Source organism: Dreissena polymorpha, chromosome 2, assembly GCF_020536995.1.
Source record: "Dreissena polymorpha isolate Duluth1 chromosome 2, UMN_Dpol_1.0, whole genome shotgun sequence".
NCBI classification, from domain to species: domain Eukaryota; kingdom Metazoa; phylum Mollusca; class Bivalvia; order Myida; family Dreissenidae; genus Dreissena; species Dreissena polymorpha.
The window spans coordinates 118,123,215-118,138,660 of record NC_068356.1 but is presented as its reverse complement, the minus strand read 5'-3'; the positions used below and the strand labels follow the sequence as shown (position 1 = coordinate 118,138,660).

The 15,446-nt window shown below is 34.3% G+C and overlaps 2 protein-coding genes across 12 annotated transcripts in view; both read right to left on the bottom strand.

Moving 5' to 3' along the window:
* The window catches only part of LOC127868700 (WD repeat domain phosphoinositide-interacting protein 4-like), a 379,045-nt gene extending 376,501 nt beyond the window's left edge, over window positions 1–2,544 (bottom strand). Inside the window, exon 1 of the mRNA XM_052410696.1 lies at window positions 2,533–2,544. The gene's annotated coding sequence lies outside the window, so the exon portion shown is untranslated. The remainder of the gene's footprint in view (window positions 1–2,532) is intronic.
* Window positions 1–15,446, bottom strand: part of LOC127868686 (G protein-activated inward rectifier potassium channel 3-like) — a 318,245-nt gene that overhangs the window by 276,702 nt on the left and 26,097 nt on the right. For 6 of the 11 annotated variants that reach the window (XM_052410636.1, XM_052410634.1, XM_052410632.1 and 3 more), the window contains exon 2: window positions 178–1,720. In XM_052410636.1, the coding sequence (XP_052266596.1) occupies window positions 184–1,581 (1,398 nt within the window). In that variant the 5' untranslated portion in view covers window positions 1,582–1,720 and the 3' untranslated portion in view covers window positions 178–183. Of the gene's footprint in view, window positions 1–173; window positions 1,721–2,352; window positions 2,524–14,509; window positions 14,700–15,446 lie in introns of those variants that run through there. The other 5 variants (XR_008044227.1, XR_008044226.1, XM_052410630.1 and 2 more) reach the window with 3 other exon arrangements.

Here is a 15,446-nt window from a genome sequence, read left to right as displayed (position 1 = left end):
ATATATACCAATGGTAATGGGGGTATAAATATAATTAAAGTGGAAAAATTATGGTCCTAATTACCCTGTACATACTGCAAAGGCTAATCTGGGATGACACTTTACACACATGCATTAAGCCCCATTTCCCCAGAGCAAGGCTCATGTGCTTGAAAGAATGCCATTTTACATACTCACTCATTGTCATAGTAGCGTCTCTGAGTCTTCATTCACTGGCAAGTAGTTGCTATCCAAAGAATCAAAGTCATTATCATATCCAAAATCAGTTTGTGCATTATTGTTTCGTTTGTACATGAAGGAGTTTTCTATATTTGTAGTTGCATTCTGATTGGGATCATCCTCGTTGTTTTGGTCGCGGTCTGCTTCAGCAATGTTGGCAGTGATTTCAGACAGTTCCTTGGCACTGCACTGTGGCGTGTCAACTGGAATGGTGTTGTTGAACCGTGAGTAGTCTATCTGATATTGGCCATTCTCCTTTTGGAAAGTTACCAGACGCTCAAACCGGTGGCCCCAAAGAATTTCACCAGGAAGATAGGAGCTTCGAGCCTGCGTTGTCATACCTGTCGATTCCACAATTCCTTCTAAGATAACTATGAACTCAAACTGTTCTTTATGAAGATCTTCGGGGGCCATTTCCCAGAACGGCGAATTTTCATCTATTTTATGGACAATAATCACTGGCCAAACTAAAAATAACCTATCCGATCCTTCAGAATATCCTAGATCAACATCAAACTGATACAATGGTAACACTTCCCCTTCTTTTGTTATTTTTCTTTTAATCACTACACCTCTTATATGAGCTTCTACAATGTGAGATTTCCGCATATCGCCAACACGAAATAGTAAACACAATTCTCCGTCCTGTTTGCATATACAACCATTTTTGCTGAACATAAGTGTCTCAGCACGCTTCTTAGGTCTTGATAGTTTTGCAAACACGATGCCCGTCATCATGGCCTGGCAAATGACACCGAAACAAGACTGCACCATCATCAGAATAATGGCTTCTGTACACTGCTCCGTTGTATGACGGTAACCGTACCCTATGGTGTGCTGCGTCTCAATAGAGAACAAAATGGCGGATATGAAAGACTTGATCTCCCTAACACATGGCGTGAAGTTCTGATTTTTAATATTTGTTTCGTCCAAGTCACCATGTTGAAAACATATAAGCCACCATCCTAATGCAAAAAACATCCAACTGGAAATAAAAGCTAACGTAAAGACTAACAGGTTGTATCGCCATTGAATATCAACCAATGTAGTAAAGATATCTGCTAAATATCTTCTCCTCCTTTTACGAATATTTGTTTGTGTTATATTCACCTCCCCATTCTTGTAAACCAGCCTCCGTCTCATACGTTTTGAATAATGACGATCATGTCGCCGTGAAACTAATGACTTGCTGACAGTAGGTTGTGGGTTGCTCTTAGCAACAAACTCCGCAAACGATTCCTGAGAACGACATTCAGGATCAAAACGCATGTGACCAGTCTCTAGAAGGTCTGGTTCCCCATTAGCAATGCCATTTGCAGGACCATTTGATGGAAATCCATATCCTGTCTCCATGATTACCATCTGAAACAGACGACCAATCAGCTGCAAGGGATGAGAGATGCCTATGTGCTTGGCCTTGGTTTTGATTGGCCTGAATGAATCCACTTTTGGTTCAAAACAGAGTCCTACTCAGATGATATGGTTACACAGGTTGGCCATTCTGAAATATAAAGATTGAATATTATTTTTAAGGCTAACAATTTATTCCATTCATGCAATCCTTGTTTGTAGAAAAGTTTGGTAATGTTTGATTACAGTGAGATTTCATTAAAAATGTGCTTGGTCCAATAGAAACCTTAGATTTCATTGTTTATAAAAATTTGCATCATAAGATAGATTATAGTCCATTGTGTTGTCGTTTTGTAAGTCATTTTTCCTTGTTAAAAAAATCATTAAATCATAGAATGTGAAACTACATTTGAAAGATTACAGATGATCTTAAATGCCATTATTCCTTATTCATATTCTTGGATTTAAAAGTCTTAGACTGGATAATAAAGTCAGGAAATGATATGAGGAAAGTATATTCATGCATTCAGATTTTGTATTAGTAATCTTGTGATAGAATGTGCAACAACAAAAATCAATGGAGGTGTGGCTAATTTAGCCAGAAAGTTGTTTAGCTAGCAGCTAAAATGTCTTATAAGGAGACAACTTGACAAGATAATTATTTAGCAAGTTCCCACTCATGCTCTCAAGGAAGACAGAACGCTTAGAAAAAAACAAGATCATTTTTGGAAATGTTTCACATCCTGCTAGGACAGACACTATAATAATGAACTAAATACAAACCAAAATTCCTTGCCATTATAACTGTATTTTTGTATTCATACATTCCCCAGTTATGCTCCACTTTTCATCTGACACAATTATGTTAGAACGATGTTTTATCTTGCAGAGGCAACAATTATCCTTACATATACTATGACGTTCTTAAATATCATTTGAATTCATTAACTGAGGTTTCTACACGCATTTTCTGTTAATAATTCAATCAAAAACAATATTTTAAACAAATACAAATTATGTTTATTTTTTTTTATAATAGCTATGTTGTGAAGACTATTTACGATTAATCATTTATATCTGACTGCTGAAACCCTGATAAATTAGATGAAACAATTCCCTTGATAACTTTTCCGGTGAACACAACAGCATTTGTGCATAATTGCTATGTGCTTTTAATTATAAACACTGTAAACACTTTAATAAATAACAAAGGAATTATTTAGGGACCAATACTATTGGTTATCAATGGGGCCAATCAGCAACGGAGTACTTAAACACTTAATGAACAATGAGAACATCCTCCAGACAGCTTCCCCATTTATATTGTAAAGTCATCAGTATGTTTTATATTCTGAGTAACTGATAAACCAGCTAATACTTAGAACCATGCTAGTAAAAAATAAAATAAATAGACTGTGTATGTTTTGTACAATGATTTCTTGCCATTGAGTTTCCTGCACACTCAATGCAAAAATCAGTTGCTTGTTATAATGACAATTATAAAGTCACATAACTAGTTTTTCAATTTTGTTCCATTTCCATGTTATTCCAATATTCCTCCATTTTAATTCAGATGCAGGCATTATGAACTGACAAAAGTGTCCATGTAATACCAGATCCCTAAATTCATGCTATACTGTTTCAAGAAGGTGCCCATTCTGTTACCTGATACTGAAATCCCGCTGGAAATAGCAATAGTTCATTACCAAAGTAATTTTTTAATTACAATTCCATTTCAAATCAGTGTCATATCAGATTTTTTTAAGAGGATTTCCAGCATAATGGTAAAGGAAGGCCTAAGTAAATGGTATTTACTATCAAGCACCACCCCGGCGAAATGTTGTTCATGATTTCATGAACACTTCAAGCCAATCAAGAACTGTTCATGAACGGTTCTGAAAAAATTCCTGAGCTTGGTTCATGAACTTTTGGACATGAACTGTTCTTAAGACATGTTCATGAACTGTTTATGAATTATTGTTGAACATTTCAAAGTTCATCTAACCATAAATACTTAGTGATGAACATTTCATGCACAAGTATTTCTAATGACTTTTCTGAGACAGACTTTAAGGATCCATCATGAATAATTCATGAATTCCTTTGTGCTAGATGTTTCATACATATTTTTGAAAGTAATATTGAAATGTTTAGCATACAAATCTTGTAGATTTGTGAAACCTGTGAAGTTAGTATGAATATGCATAGTACTTTCACCACTGTAAGTTAGAGTTCTTGACCTGTTCTAGAGAATTTTAAGAACATTTGTACAAGAACTGTTCAAGAACTGCCTTCAGGAACACTTCAATAACTTTTTAAGGACCTTTCCTGTTCTTGAATTATTCTTAAACTATTCTTGAACACTTTAAGAACTTTTTTGAACAACATGTTTCCTTCTAATGTTCTTAAACAGGTCTACACAATGTTTTTGAATGTATGATGGACTTTTTATGAATCCAATATGTTCTTAAAAGGATCTGTCATTGTTCTTGGAAGACTTAAAAGACAAGTTTAAGAACGTTTTAAGGACATCTTATTTCAAGAACAGTTTAAGATGATATCAAGAACTCAATGCACATTGCATTGCTGTTTTTACAAAGAAAAATATTGTGTGCACAGGAAGTTGAAACGGAAGGCACATGGTTTATGTTATATTTGAAAATGTAAGTCTTTAATAAATTACCGGCTGAACTGATCAGCCATTGGTTCCATTTCAAGTTCTTTGGCACTGTAAGTGTAACCATTTCAGGGAAACCATTGATTAGTAAATGATTCTTGAACTGAAAATGAGACTATTCATAATCTTTTCAATACATGAATTATTCATGAACATATAGTGCAAAGTTGTATTATGAAATTTAAAGAGTATTATCAAACCACTTGTATCTCAGTTATTAGTGTTATATTTAAATTATTGTTATATGTTGCTATCAATATGTTAAGTGCTAATACAAGACTTGTTTCTTCTTACCCTGACCTGTTTGTTGAGCTTTAGTAACACTTATGATAACCTTTGCATAAATTGACAAATTCTTGTTCATGAATAGTTCATGAACACTTCATGCCACCTCAGTTCATGAACTCTTGAAGAACTATGGTTCATGAACTATTCACTTACAGTTCGTGAACAGAAAATGAGCCATTGAAAAATAGAAGGAAAATGTTCATGAACTGTTCGTGAACAGCAAAACCCTGAAGAATTTTTCAAGAATTGTGTTGTTCATGAACTGTTCAAGAACACTTCATGCCATTGATGTTCATGAATAGTTCATGAACATTTCATGCCATATTGGTTCAAGAATAGTTCATGAACACTTCATGCCACACAGGTTCAAGAATAGTTCATGAACACTTCATGCCATAAGGGTTCAAGAATAGTTCATGAACACTTCATGCCATTACGTTTCAAGAATATTTCATGAACACTTCATGCCATTAGTGTTAATGAACTAAAATTTCAAGAACTTTTCACAGACGTGGCTCATTTTCTGTTAACGAACTATTCGTGAACAATTCATGAACTCAGTTCACGAACAGTTCATGAACTGTTCACGAATTATTCGTGAACTGCAGAACAACATTTCGCAGGGGCAAGGTTATGAAAATGTTGTTATTAACCTGTAAATCTTAGTATTTATCATTTATAATAAATAATGCATTTATAGCAGTAAAGACATACAATGAAAGTCATTAAAAAGAAAAATCTTTGACTCACCCTCTATAGAATATGCAGTTTTATAAAGTTACTTTATCAATATTCAAGGTCTCCAGTATAATCTTTAATATGCAAAAGGCAAAAATATAACAGCTGAAGTGTAATTCATACAAGAGGGCCTACAAGGCCCATAGTCGCTCCCCTGAGGTACATTAGAACAAATGCTCTGACCAAGTTTCATGAAGAGTGAAAGATAAATGCAACTTTTAGAGTGTTATAAAACTAAGGTTTTACTAAAGCCATATAAGAAAAAAATGCACTGCCTCCTGACAGGCCATGTTTTTCAACCACCTGGCACCATTTTTAAACTGGTACAAGTTTGGGACAAATCTTCTGACCAAGTTTCATGAAGATGGGACAATAAATGTGTCCTCTAGTGTTAACAAGGTTTTAATGTAGCCATATATAGTCATTTAAGGAAAAATGCACTGCACCCTGTTTTAAAACCAACTGGAACCATTTCCGAACTCTTCCAAGTAATCATAGGGAAAACATTTATGAACAAATTTCATGATGATCGGACAATAAATATGGCTTTTAGACCAGAGTTTTAAAACTGATTAAAAAAAGTCACATACAGAAATATGCCCAAACCCCTGGCGGGCATGTGTTTAATCCAACTGGAACCATTTTTGAACTTGTACATAATTTAATTGGGACAAATCCTCTGACCGAATTTCATGAACTTTGGACAATAAATGTGGCCTCTAGAGGGTAAACATGGTTTAACTATGGCAATATTAAGCCATATTAGGAAACATACCCAACCCCCTGGGCGCCATGTTTTTCAACCAACGAAAACCATTTTCGAACTCGTCCAATATATCATAGGGACCAATCTTCTGAACAAGTTTCATGATGATCGGACAATAAATATGGCTTCTAGAGTGTTAACAAGGATTCGCAATATCCATATAAAGGAAAAATGCTCAGCACCCTTGGAGCCATGTTTTTTTTAACCAACTGGAACCATTTTGGAACTCGTCCAAGATATCATAGGGACCAATCTTGAAGACTGGCCAAGTTTCATAAAGATCAGACAAAAAATGTGGCACTAGAGTGTTAACAAGACAAATGTTGACGACTGACGACAAACAAAAGGGGATCACAAAAGCTCACCATTGAGCACGTTGTGCTCAGGTGAGCTAACAACATACAGCAAGAACATCTTTGTACTTAAACATAGTGAAACATACTCTTTGTTTTACAGTACAATGTACATTGCATTAAAGTACCAAAGTCACATATGTGAAAGACAATGTGACATTAATAATAACATAAAAGTAATTAACTGCCTGAAACACTCTGTAGGTTGTTGTTTCATAAATATTTATATTCCTACAGCACGTGGCACAGTGGCATGCCTATTTATATGTTGAACTGCAGCCAAAGCACTTCTTTTGCTCAATTACTTTCTTTTAAAGCATGTATGACACAGATTCATGACCATGTGGAAAAAATTCATTATTATATGGCACCGATGTATCATTAATGCTGAAAGCCTGAAACCAGGGATGACAGCCAATTGAAATTATTATTTCCCAAGTGGCACTGTGACATTCTCTATCAACGAGGAATCTGAATATTTTACCATGAATGATCTCAATATTAATGTTCAGTGTAAAAGATGAAGTATTGTACCTTAACATCAAACCATACCCAGTTAAAATACACTGAAACAGATTTCCTATGTACCTAAAATACAAACCCTCGTAAAGCACATGGAAAAAGATTCCTATATTTATAAACCACATACCCTCATAAAGCACATTGAAACAGATTCCTATATTTATAAATCATATACCGGTACCCTCACAAAGCACATTAAAACAGATTCCTATATTTATAAATCAAATACCCTAATAAAGCACACTGAAACAGATTCCTATATTTATAAATCAAATACCCTAATAAAGCACACTGAAACAGATTCCTATATTTAAACATTTATAAATCATATACCCTCATAAAGCACAATGAAACAGATTCCTATATTTATAAATCGCATACCCTCTTAAAGCACACTGAAACAGCTTAACTAAAGACCAAAAACACCCATCAAACACGTTCAGATTTTCATGTTTCAGAACTATGCTCAGTTTGGAAATCATTACAAGTGCACCAGTAATTGAATTAATATCAACACTTTTTGTAAATGATGTCTTCATACTTGACATTATCATCACTGCACACTTCAGATTTTACAATCCTGTTTTATAGGTTAATTAATCCTTTTTTCACATTGCATACAGATTAAAATTCTTTGATCTACATGACCTGAATTTTAGAAATATTTTGGCAAGATAGTTCAACGGTACATCTCTTTTACAGCCCTTTGTGACTCAACGCTTAGTCAACTGCAACCTCTAAGCATTTTGCCATACAAAGCCACTTAGGAATATTGATTTGCATGCAAACTGCATCTTCAATACAGACACTAATAGTCATTAATTCATCAATATTCCAGGATAATTCATGTTAAACTGTTCTTTATGTTTTTAATGTAATTTTGATGCAATCTAATCAGGCTGTGAGTTTTGCCTGTTTGCAAATTACATCTTCCTTAATTGCAATTGTGGTTTGCTTGAAAACTATAATGGTTTAAAATGTAGTGGAAAACAATTTGAACATCCATTTGTTTTTAACCACCCGCAGGTCTGAAGCACAAATGTAACTTAAAAAAGTTTCTGCAAAATTTGTTAAATAAATGTTTAAGAATCCAAATTTTGGATGGTTCTTTTGTTCTTAACTTTTACTTATCAGGTTGTCACTCATAATGGCCCCGTTTTATAAACAATTCTAAAGTTTTTCATAACTATTTTGCGCTAAATACGTATAAACGCTCAAACGCCAATACTTACGGATGTTTCATAAACACGTTTCCAGACTTCTTACGAATCTCACGAACATTAAACCAGTCTGCGATCTTCAAATGGAGGTTGAAAAACACTTTGAAGTTAGTAATGTTAGAAAACAATCGCGGCGGCCATATTTGCAAGGCTACAACAGCCCTAGACCATGCGTAACTTTTACGTTGAAACTTATGAATTTGTAGCAGGTGGTTGCGTAAGTATTTTTTTATGAAATGCTTGGATTTTCTTCCGAACTCAGCGTAAGTATACTTACGTAAGAAACTGTGCGTACAAACGTTTATGAAACGGGGCCAATAAGAACAGACAGAACATTATCAACTGTGATTAAATTTTGTACTTGTAAAACTCTTCTTGAAAGTTATTAAGCACTAATTTAAGAACAAATTAAGAACATGGCATTTGCCAAGAAAGATCTAAAATTGAACCTGTTTGAAGATTTTATGGCTTGACATGGCTGTAAGTGTGTAATAGTCAGATTTATGTCCTTTTGCAGGTTGTTGTAGAACCCCAAAACAGTAACATTAAAAACAAGAAATATCTTTTAAAAAAGATATACAGCGTTAATTGTGTTCTGTGTTGACAAACAATTTAAAGTTATACCTATATGACCAAAGATAGCGAATGCCTTTTTTCTGCGCAGTTCTCAGCTGCATCACACGCAAATAAATTACCACGTGTTGCGCTAGATATCATTGATCAGATATTTTTATTTACAGAATAGAAAACAATTAAGAACAATGAACATAAATGAAAGCATATAGGCCAGCCGTCAACACACAAATCATCCATACATATTTGAAATATTTAAATGCGCATTCTTCGATCAGCGGGTTTTGTGGTTTGTCGGACATTGTTATTTGATTCCATTATTAATACATGTAGAATCTTGAATCATCGTGCTCATGCTTTATCAATGGGTCCATATGGTTGAATATTTCTAACCAAATTAATCAAAACTGGTACTCATCATGCATTTGTTGAAAACACATTAAGAATCTATGATTGACAATTTACCATAATAATATCCCCGAATATCTTCATTTAGTATCTTTCTGTCATCCAAAATAAACTTCAAGTGCACATACTTTACGCGATAGCATTTATATAATGATTTCTGACCGCGAACTGACTTCAATCATTGGGGGTTGGAATGCAATGCATTAAAGTCAGAGGTAACAATTCCATTGCTAGAACAACGGGTTGTTTAAAGCTTTCCACATTAACGTGTTTAACGGCCAATTTCAAAAAACAATTTTAAATATTTTCATCAAAGCGTATATCAGGTGTTTGAACAACAATGCTGATATGATCTAAAATTTATGAGTGCACAGAATGCAATATCGCAGTAATTACCAAATATGAGAACACAGACTTTAAGTAAGACTGGCGCTAACAATCTTCTTAATTATTAAGGGGCACACACAAACTGTATTGATGTCGACAGTTGAGTGTGAAACTGCTCTATCTCCCTAACCTTATCATAAGAGATAAAATTGTTTCATGCTGAATATGCAGTAAACATCGTTGTTCACGAACTGTGGTATCCCTTTTCATACCATATACCTGCCCAAAAATAGAAAGTCGATTGAATAACATATTAATGTAGATGTGAAAACGGCTAGTAGACATAGTCTACATAATTTTTTAAATTTGCTAATAATATTTCCAGAATGTCTGTACAATATTCTTAACAACAAGATACATGTGGCGGCTTAGTGGCCAGGGCCGCCCAGAGACAACAACGGAATTGTATGCCGTCTATGTCCGCCTGTGTGCGTGTTACTGACTTCTCTACAGAAAATGAATGTATAATATATAATGAATATAATAAATATAGGTTGGAACACTCAATGGTGATGTGTGCAATTTCCGACAGGAAGGTGTTCAAAATCAATAGCCCAAGGGTAACAACTTAATATGATGCATGAAACGGACGTATATGGACGTTAGCCTGTCATTTACATGATATTATACAACAATTAATGGGCTGCAACCGCTACATGTTACCCGATACATGACTTAAAAATTAGTGAAACGAGCAATAATTAATTACTTGGTGCTCTTTCCTCGTCTAGTTTGACGTTAACACATGGTGTCTGTTTGTATATCCATTTAGGTAGACACAATATTGAACTTGACGCCAAACAAACATTAAAGGGATCTTTTCACGGTTTGGTAAATTGACAAAATTGAAAAAAGTTGTTTCAGATTCGCAAATTTTTGTTTTAGTTATGATATTTGTGAGGAAACAGTATTACTGAACATTTACCTTAGTCCAATATAGCCATTATATGTATCTTTTGACGATTTGAAAATCTAAAAATTATAAAGCGTTGCAACGCGAAACGATTGAATAATTTGGAGAGTTCTGTTGTTGTCGTTTAAATTTACGAAACTACGAAGATTGCTTATATAAGGTATAAAATACAAGCATTGTGTTCACCCGGCGGAATAGTCGAGAGGGCTAATGCGTTTTTACTTCAGACTAACTCTTGGACTCCGGGGTCACTGGTTCGAGCCCTGATACCGGCTACTTTTTTTTCCTTTTTTAAATTTTATTCTTGATTTTTTACTGGAGCTTTAAAGGGATCTTTTCACGCTTTGGTAAATTGACAAAATTGAAAAAAGTTGTTTCAGATTCGCAAATTTTCGTTTTAGTTATGATATTTGTGAGGAAACAGTAATACTGAACATTTACCATGGTCTAATATAGCCATTATATGCATCTTTTGACGATTTTAAAACCTAAAAACTATAAAGCGTTGCAACGCGAAACGATTGAATAATTTGGAGAGTTCTGTTTTTGTCCTTAAATTTTGTGAAACTACGAAGATTGCTTATATAAGGTATAAAATACATCGATTAAGCTACTCGGCGGAATAGCTCGATCAGTAGGCTAAAGCGTTTTTACTTCAGGACTCTGGCAGGACTCCAGGGGTCACTGGTTCGAAACCTGGTCGGGGCAATGTTCTTTTCCTTTTTTTGATTTTATTCTTGATTTTTTACTGGAGCTTTTACGATCCAATGTTTACATTTATCGATATAAAGCATTTAATGAATAAGTTAAAAAATGCCAAAATCTGTGAAAAGGCACCTTTAAAATCCAATGTTTACATTTATCAATATAAAGCATTTAATGACAAACTTCAAAATATGCCAAAATCTGTGAAAAGGCCCGTTTAATTAATACTATCCTATGTAATATATCTTAGGCACTATGTGACAAAGCAAGAAAATAATTTTTTATGATAACACTAGAGGGCAATGGCCCTGAGGCACCCATCTCAGAAACAAAGGCACTAAACTATTCTGATTTGAAATGTAACTTCTAGGTGTAAACATGCTTTTTCCTTATTTTGACCTAGTGACCTTGTTATTTATATCTCAAATGAACCAGTATCAATCTTGCCCGAGGTTTAATTAGGACATCTATTTTGACCATATTACATGAAGATTTAACTAAAGCTATGACTTATACAGTGTTAACAAGGTTTACCATAGGCGATGAGCAATAAAAGGACAACTGCCTCTCCCCTTGAATCCATTTTTTTCAACAAACCGTAACCAATTTCAAACCCAGCTGGCTGAGATATCATTAGAACAAATCTCCTGACCAAGTTTCATGAAAATTGGACTTAAAATGTGACTTATTGAGTGTATTTAGCTAGCTTTTTTTAAAATTTGACCTAGTGACCTAGTTTTTAACCTCACATGATCTAGCTTTGAACTTAGCCGAGTTATTATCAGGACGACATTTTTTGAGCAGGTTTCCTTAAGATTGGAAATAAATGTGGTATCTAGAGTTTTAAAATGGTAAATGTTAGCGACACATGATGTATGACGCATGAAGGCATACATGCCATACATCCCAGATTGTCCGGGATAATGTCCCCGAAATGAAGAAGTAAATGTCCCGCAGTCCCGTAAAATCTGTCAAATGTCCCGGATTTCACAAAATCCATATATACATGTACCTTATCTTAAAGGCTTAACTGCACCTCGAATCACTGTTTTCCCACTAATCCGCAGCGTCTCCATGGCAATACCTACCCGAATACGTGTCAAAATCGATCAATTAACAGGGTCCTGTTATCATATCGATTGTCTCACGTTCACAGTCAAACTGAAAAGGCGGCATTGTTTATTGTGGTAGTTAATTGACTTAAATAACCTGATTTTATGGCAGTTTGTTGGCGCACGCTTTGAATGAGCGACAACAATCGTAAGCAGTGTACCTGCAGTAAGATCATGCAGACGACGAGTGACATAATTTTCATAAGCGTGTGATTTTATGGCAGTTTGTTGAATTAATTACGCACAACTGTTAATGTTTTGTTCGATTCTCAAATGCGCATTATTCAATTTAATTGTAATCTGAAACACGCTTCCGAATTTTAATGCTTACATGACATTAACAAATTATAGCGTCAAATAAACAGTGCTTTATCATTTGTCTCAATAAAAAGCGCGCGAAAATTATGCAGACATGTAGAACGTCGCATGGAAAGTGTGGGTGTATTTTGTGTTGTATAAAAACATGAACATCACGTCAGTTGATCTACGGGTGTTCAGTGGAAAAAAACGCCCCGATTGGACGTTATTTCATCACATCTTTAAATAGTAATACATGCGCTACGAAGTTTTATGCTGCCGTGGATACGCCCATGCGTTTTCTGCAGATATGTGACATATACACAAAAGCACTTAGGTGCTCTTTTTTAACACGAAAAACACGTGGCTTTTATCTAATTATGGAAGTAGAATGTTTAATTTGACATCAATAGATCTTGTGTATTTCGGTTAGTCTTTTGAACATAGCAATTTATGATGCGAAAAAAATGCGTATTAAAAAAGCATATATATCGCTATATGTATACATGTCCCAGAAAATCGGCAAAAGTCCCGGAAAATTGAGCTAAATGTCCTGGAATTGGTCTGAAAATTTATGGCATGTATGATGAAGGATAATAGGCATCACAAAATCTCACCCTGAAAATGTTGTGCTCAGGTGAGCTACTAGTAATTAAAACAGTCAATTTAAATTGTTTGTTTAATTATAAGGTCTTTGAGATTTCCATATTGATTGTTAAATAATAAGACAAATGTTGAAATGGTGATAAGCCTTTATTTGCCAAACTGACAAAGTTGTTTGCTTGACTTCTGATATTTAAAATTCAATTTGTTGACAATTTTGTAAGCAAACTCCACATTTAAAGTGTATTAATATCAACCAATCTCTTTTGCTAGCTTCTTGTTTCAACATTCTGATAAGACACAATGCTTTAACATTCTGATAAAACACAATTCTATAAAATGTAAATTCTGACTTATCTTGCAACAAGCAAGATTATCACTATAAATAATAGCATGTGTTCTGTGAGATCTGTAAGTTTACTAATTGTAATGCCTGCATATAACTGAAAGTTATGGATACTTTATGATCAGCAATATTAAATTAATGTATCTGTTGTACAGGAAATATTATGGAAATGTTCCTAAGAAGGAGGTTGATGTTTGAAACTATAAAGGTCTAAGTTGGCGGCCACATTTCAAGGCCATATAATTGCCCTATTAGAAGTATAACACATGCACCGTCTTACATAAACAGATTTTCACATTAAAAATTGAGCCTATTATGGGCAAGACATAACTGATTATTATCTAAGTTTAAATGACCTCCCCTTTATTGTTTGTTTCTAGTATATATTATACATATTTATATTTTATAATACATTTTTATAAATACATTACTTCAATATCAATAATATCTTTATAAAAAACAAGAGATGTGTTTGTCAGAAACACAATGCCCCCTATAGCGCCGCTTTGAAATAAAATTTCAATATATCATTTTGCAGGTTTAGTAATTATCTCCCTTTTAAAGCTTATTACTTCCTTTAGATTTGTTTTTTAGACCTTTGACCTTGAAGGATGATCTTGACCTTTCACCACTCAAAATGTGCAGCTTCATGAGATACACATGCATGCAAAATATCAAGTTGCTATCTTCAATATTGCAAAAGTTATTGCAAAACTTTAACCAATTAGGTTACAGTTTTGGGATACACACAATGAATGACAGACAGACAGGCCAAAAACAATATACCCCCGATCTTTCGATCCGGGGGCATAAAAATTGTGTAGTAGCTAATAAAAGCATGACAGTCTACAAGAAAATTCGTTATTTTTATGTCCCTCCCTATAAATTGTGTGTATAAGAGGGTGCAAATCCCTTGATTATGGAATCTCTTGATCAAGGTTACACTTAGAGATCAAAGATCTTATTTGGACATAATAAAGCATGATCAAACAGTGACTACATCAGTCATAATGCAATTTTAAAATAACTTACCACAAATCAGAGGAACAGAGCACCCACTAGAATCCAACCTTTTCTATCCAATTTACAGTGACCGGCCCTCACATTACCTTTAATAATAAAGCCAAGCCTGACCAACTTAGACATGACTTTAGGGTAGCAAGCAATGCACCGGCCGGATTATATTGTGCCAAGCTACCCAAAACATATCAGCATTTTTGAAATATTAAGATGAACGTAAACAAATAAAGTGCACATGCACATTACACAATTGTGCTGTTTGTGCAGATAAATATGTCATTTTAGATAACCTTTAACTAAATTTGGTGTGACCTTTTAGTAATGTCATTAACGTAAGCCCACTTGAAACAAAAACCAGTCATATCCAGTTATGTGCGGTAACTGCACTCTTGTTTTTGTCACAGCTGGGGGCTTTGAAAGAAACTGTTTCGCTACAATCTTATTATAATTGATACTTTATAAACCAATCAATATGTGAAATCAGGCCATAAAAGCATGCAGGCCTTTTTCGAAACTATTCTTTTTCAAAGAAAATTATAGCTGAACTACTCTTGTCTATATTTAAGTTTGTTAAATATAATTTCACTTCCTGTAATGAGCATGGGGAAAAACTTTACATATTTAATTTCATTTCAAATTTATTTTTAATACTAAAAAGATCTGTCTTCTAACACTATACATATAAATGTATTCACACAAAAATACACATGTACAACCATGAAGTTTGATATTTAACCCATTTTTGCCTAGCGTCTAGAAAAAAGGCCTTGGCAAACAGCGTAGACCCAGATGAGATTCCGCATGATGCGGCGTCTCATCTGGGTCTGCGCTGTTTGCTTAAAGGAATTTCTGCAAGAAATATTCTAAATATAGAAATAAATATACTAGACATCCCTAATTTTGGAAATAAATTGATCCAATTTAGAAGGATGGGAGAGTCTACTCAGCA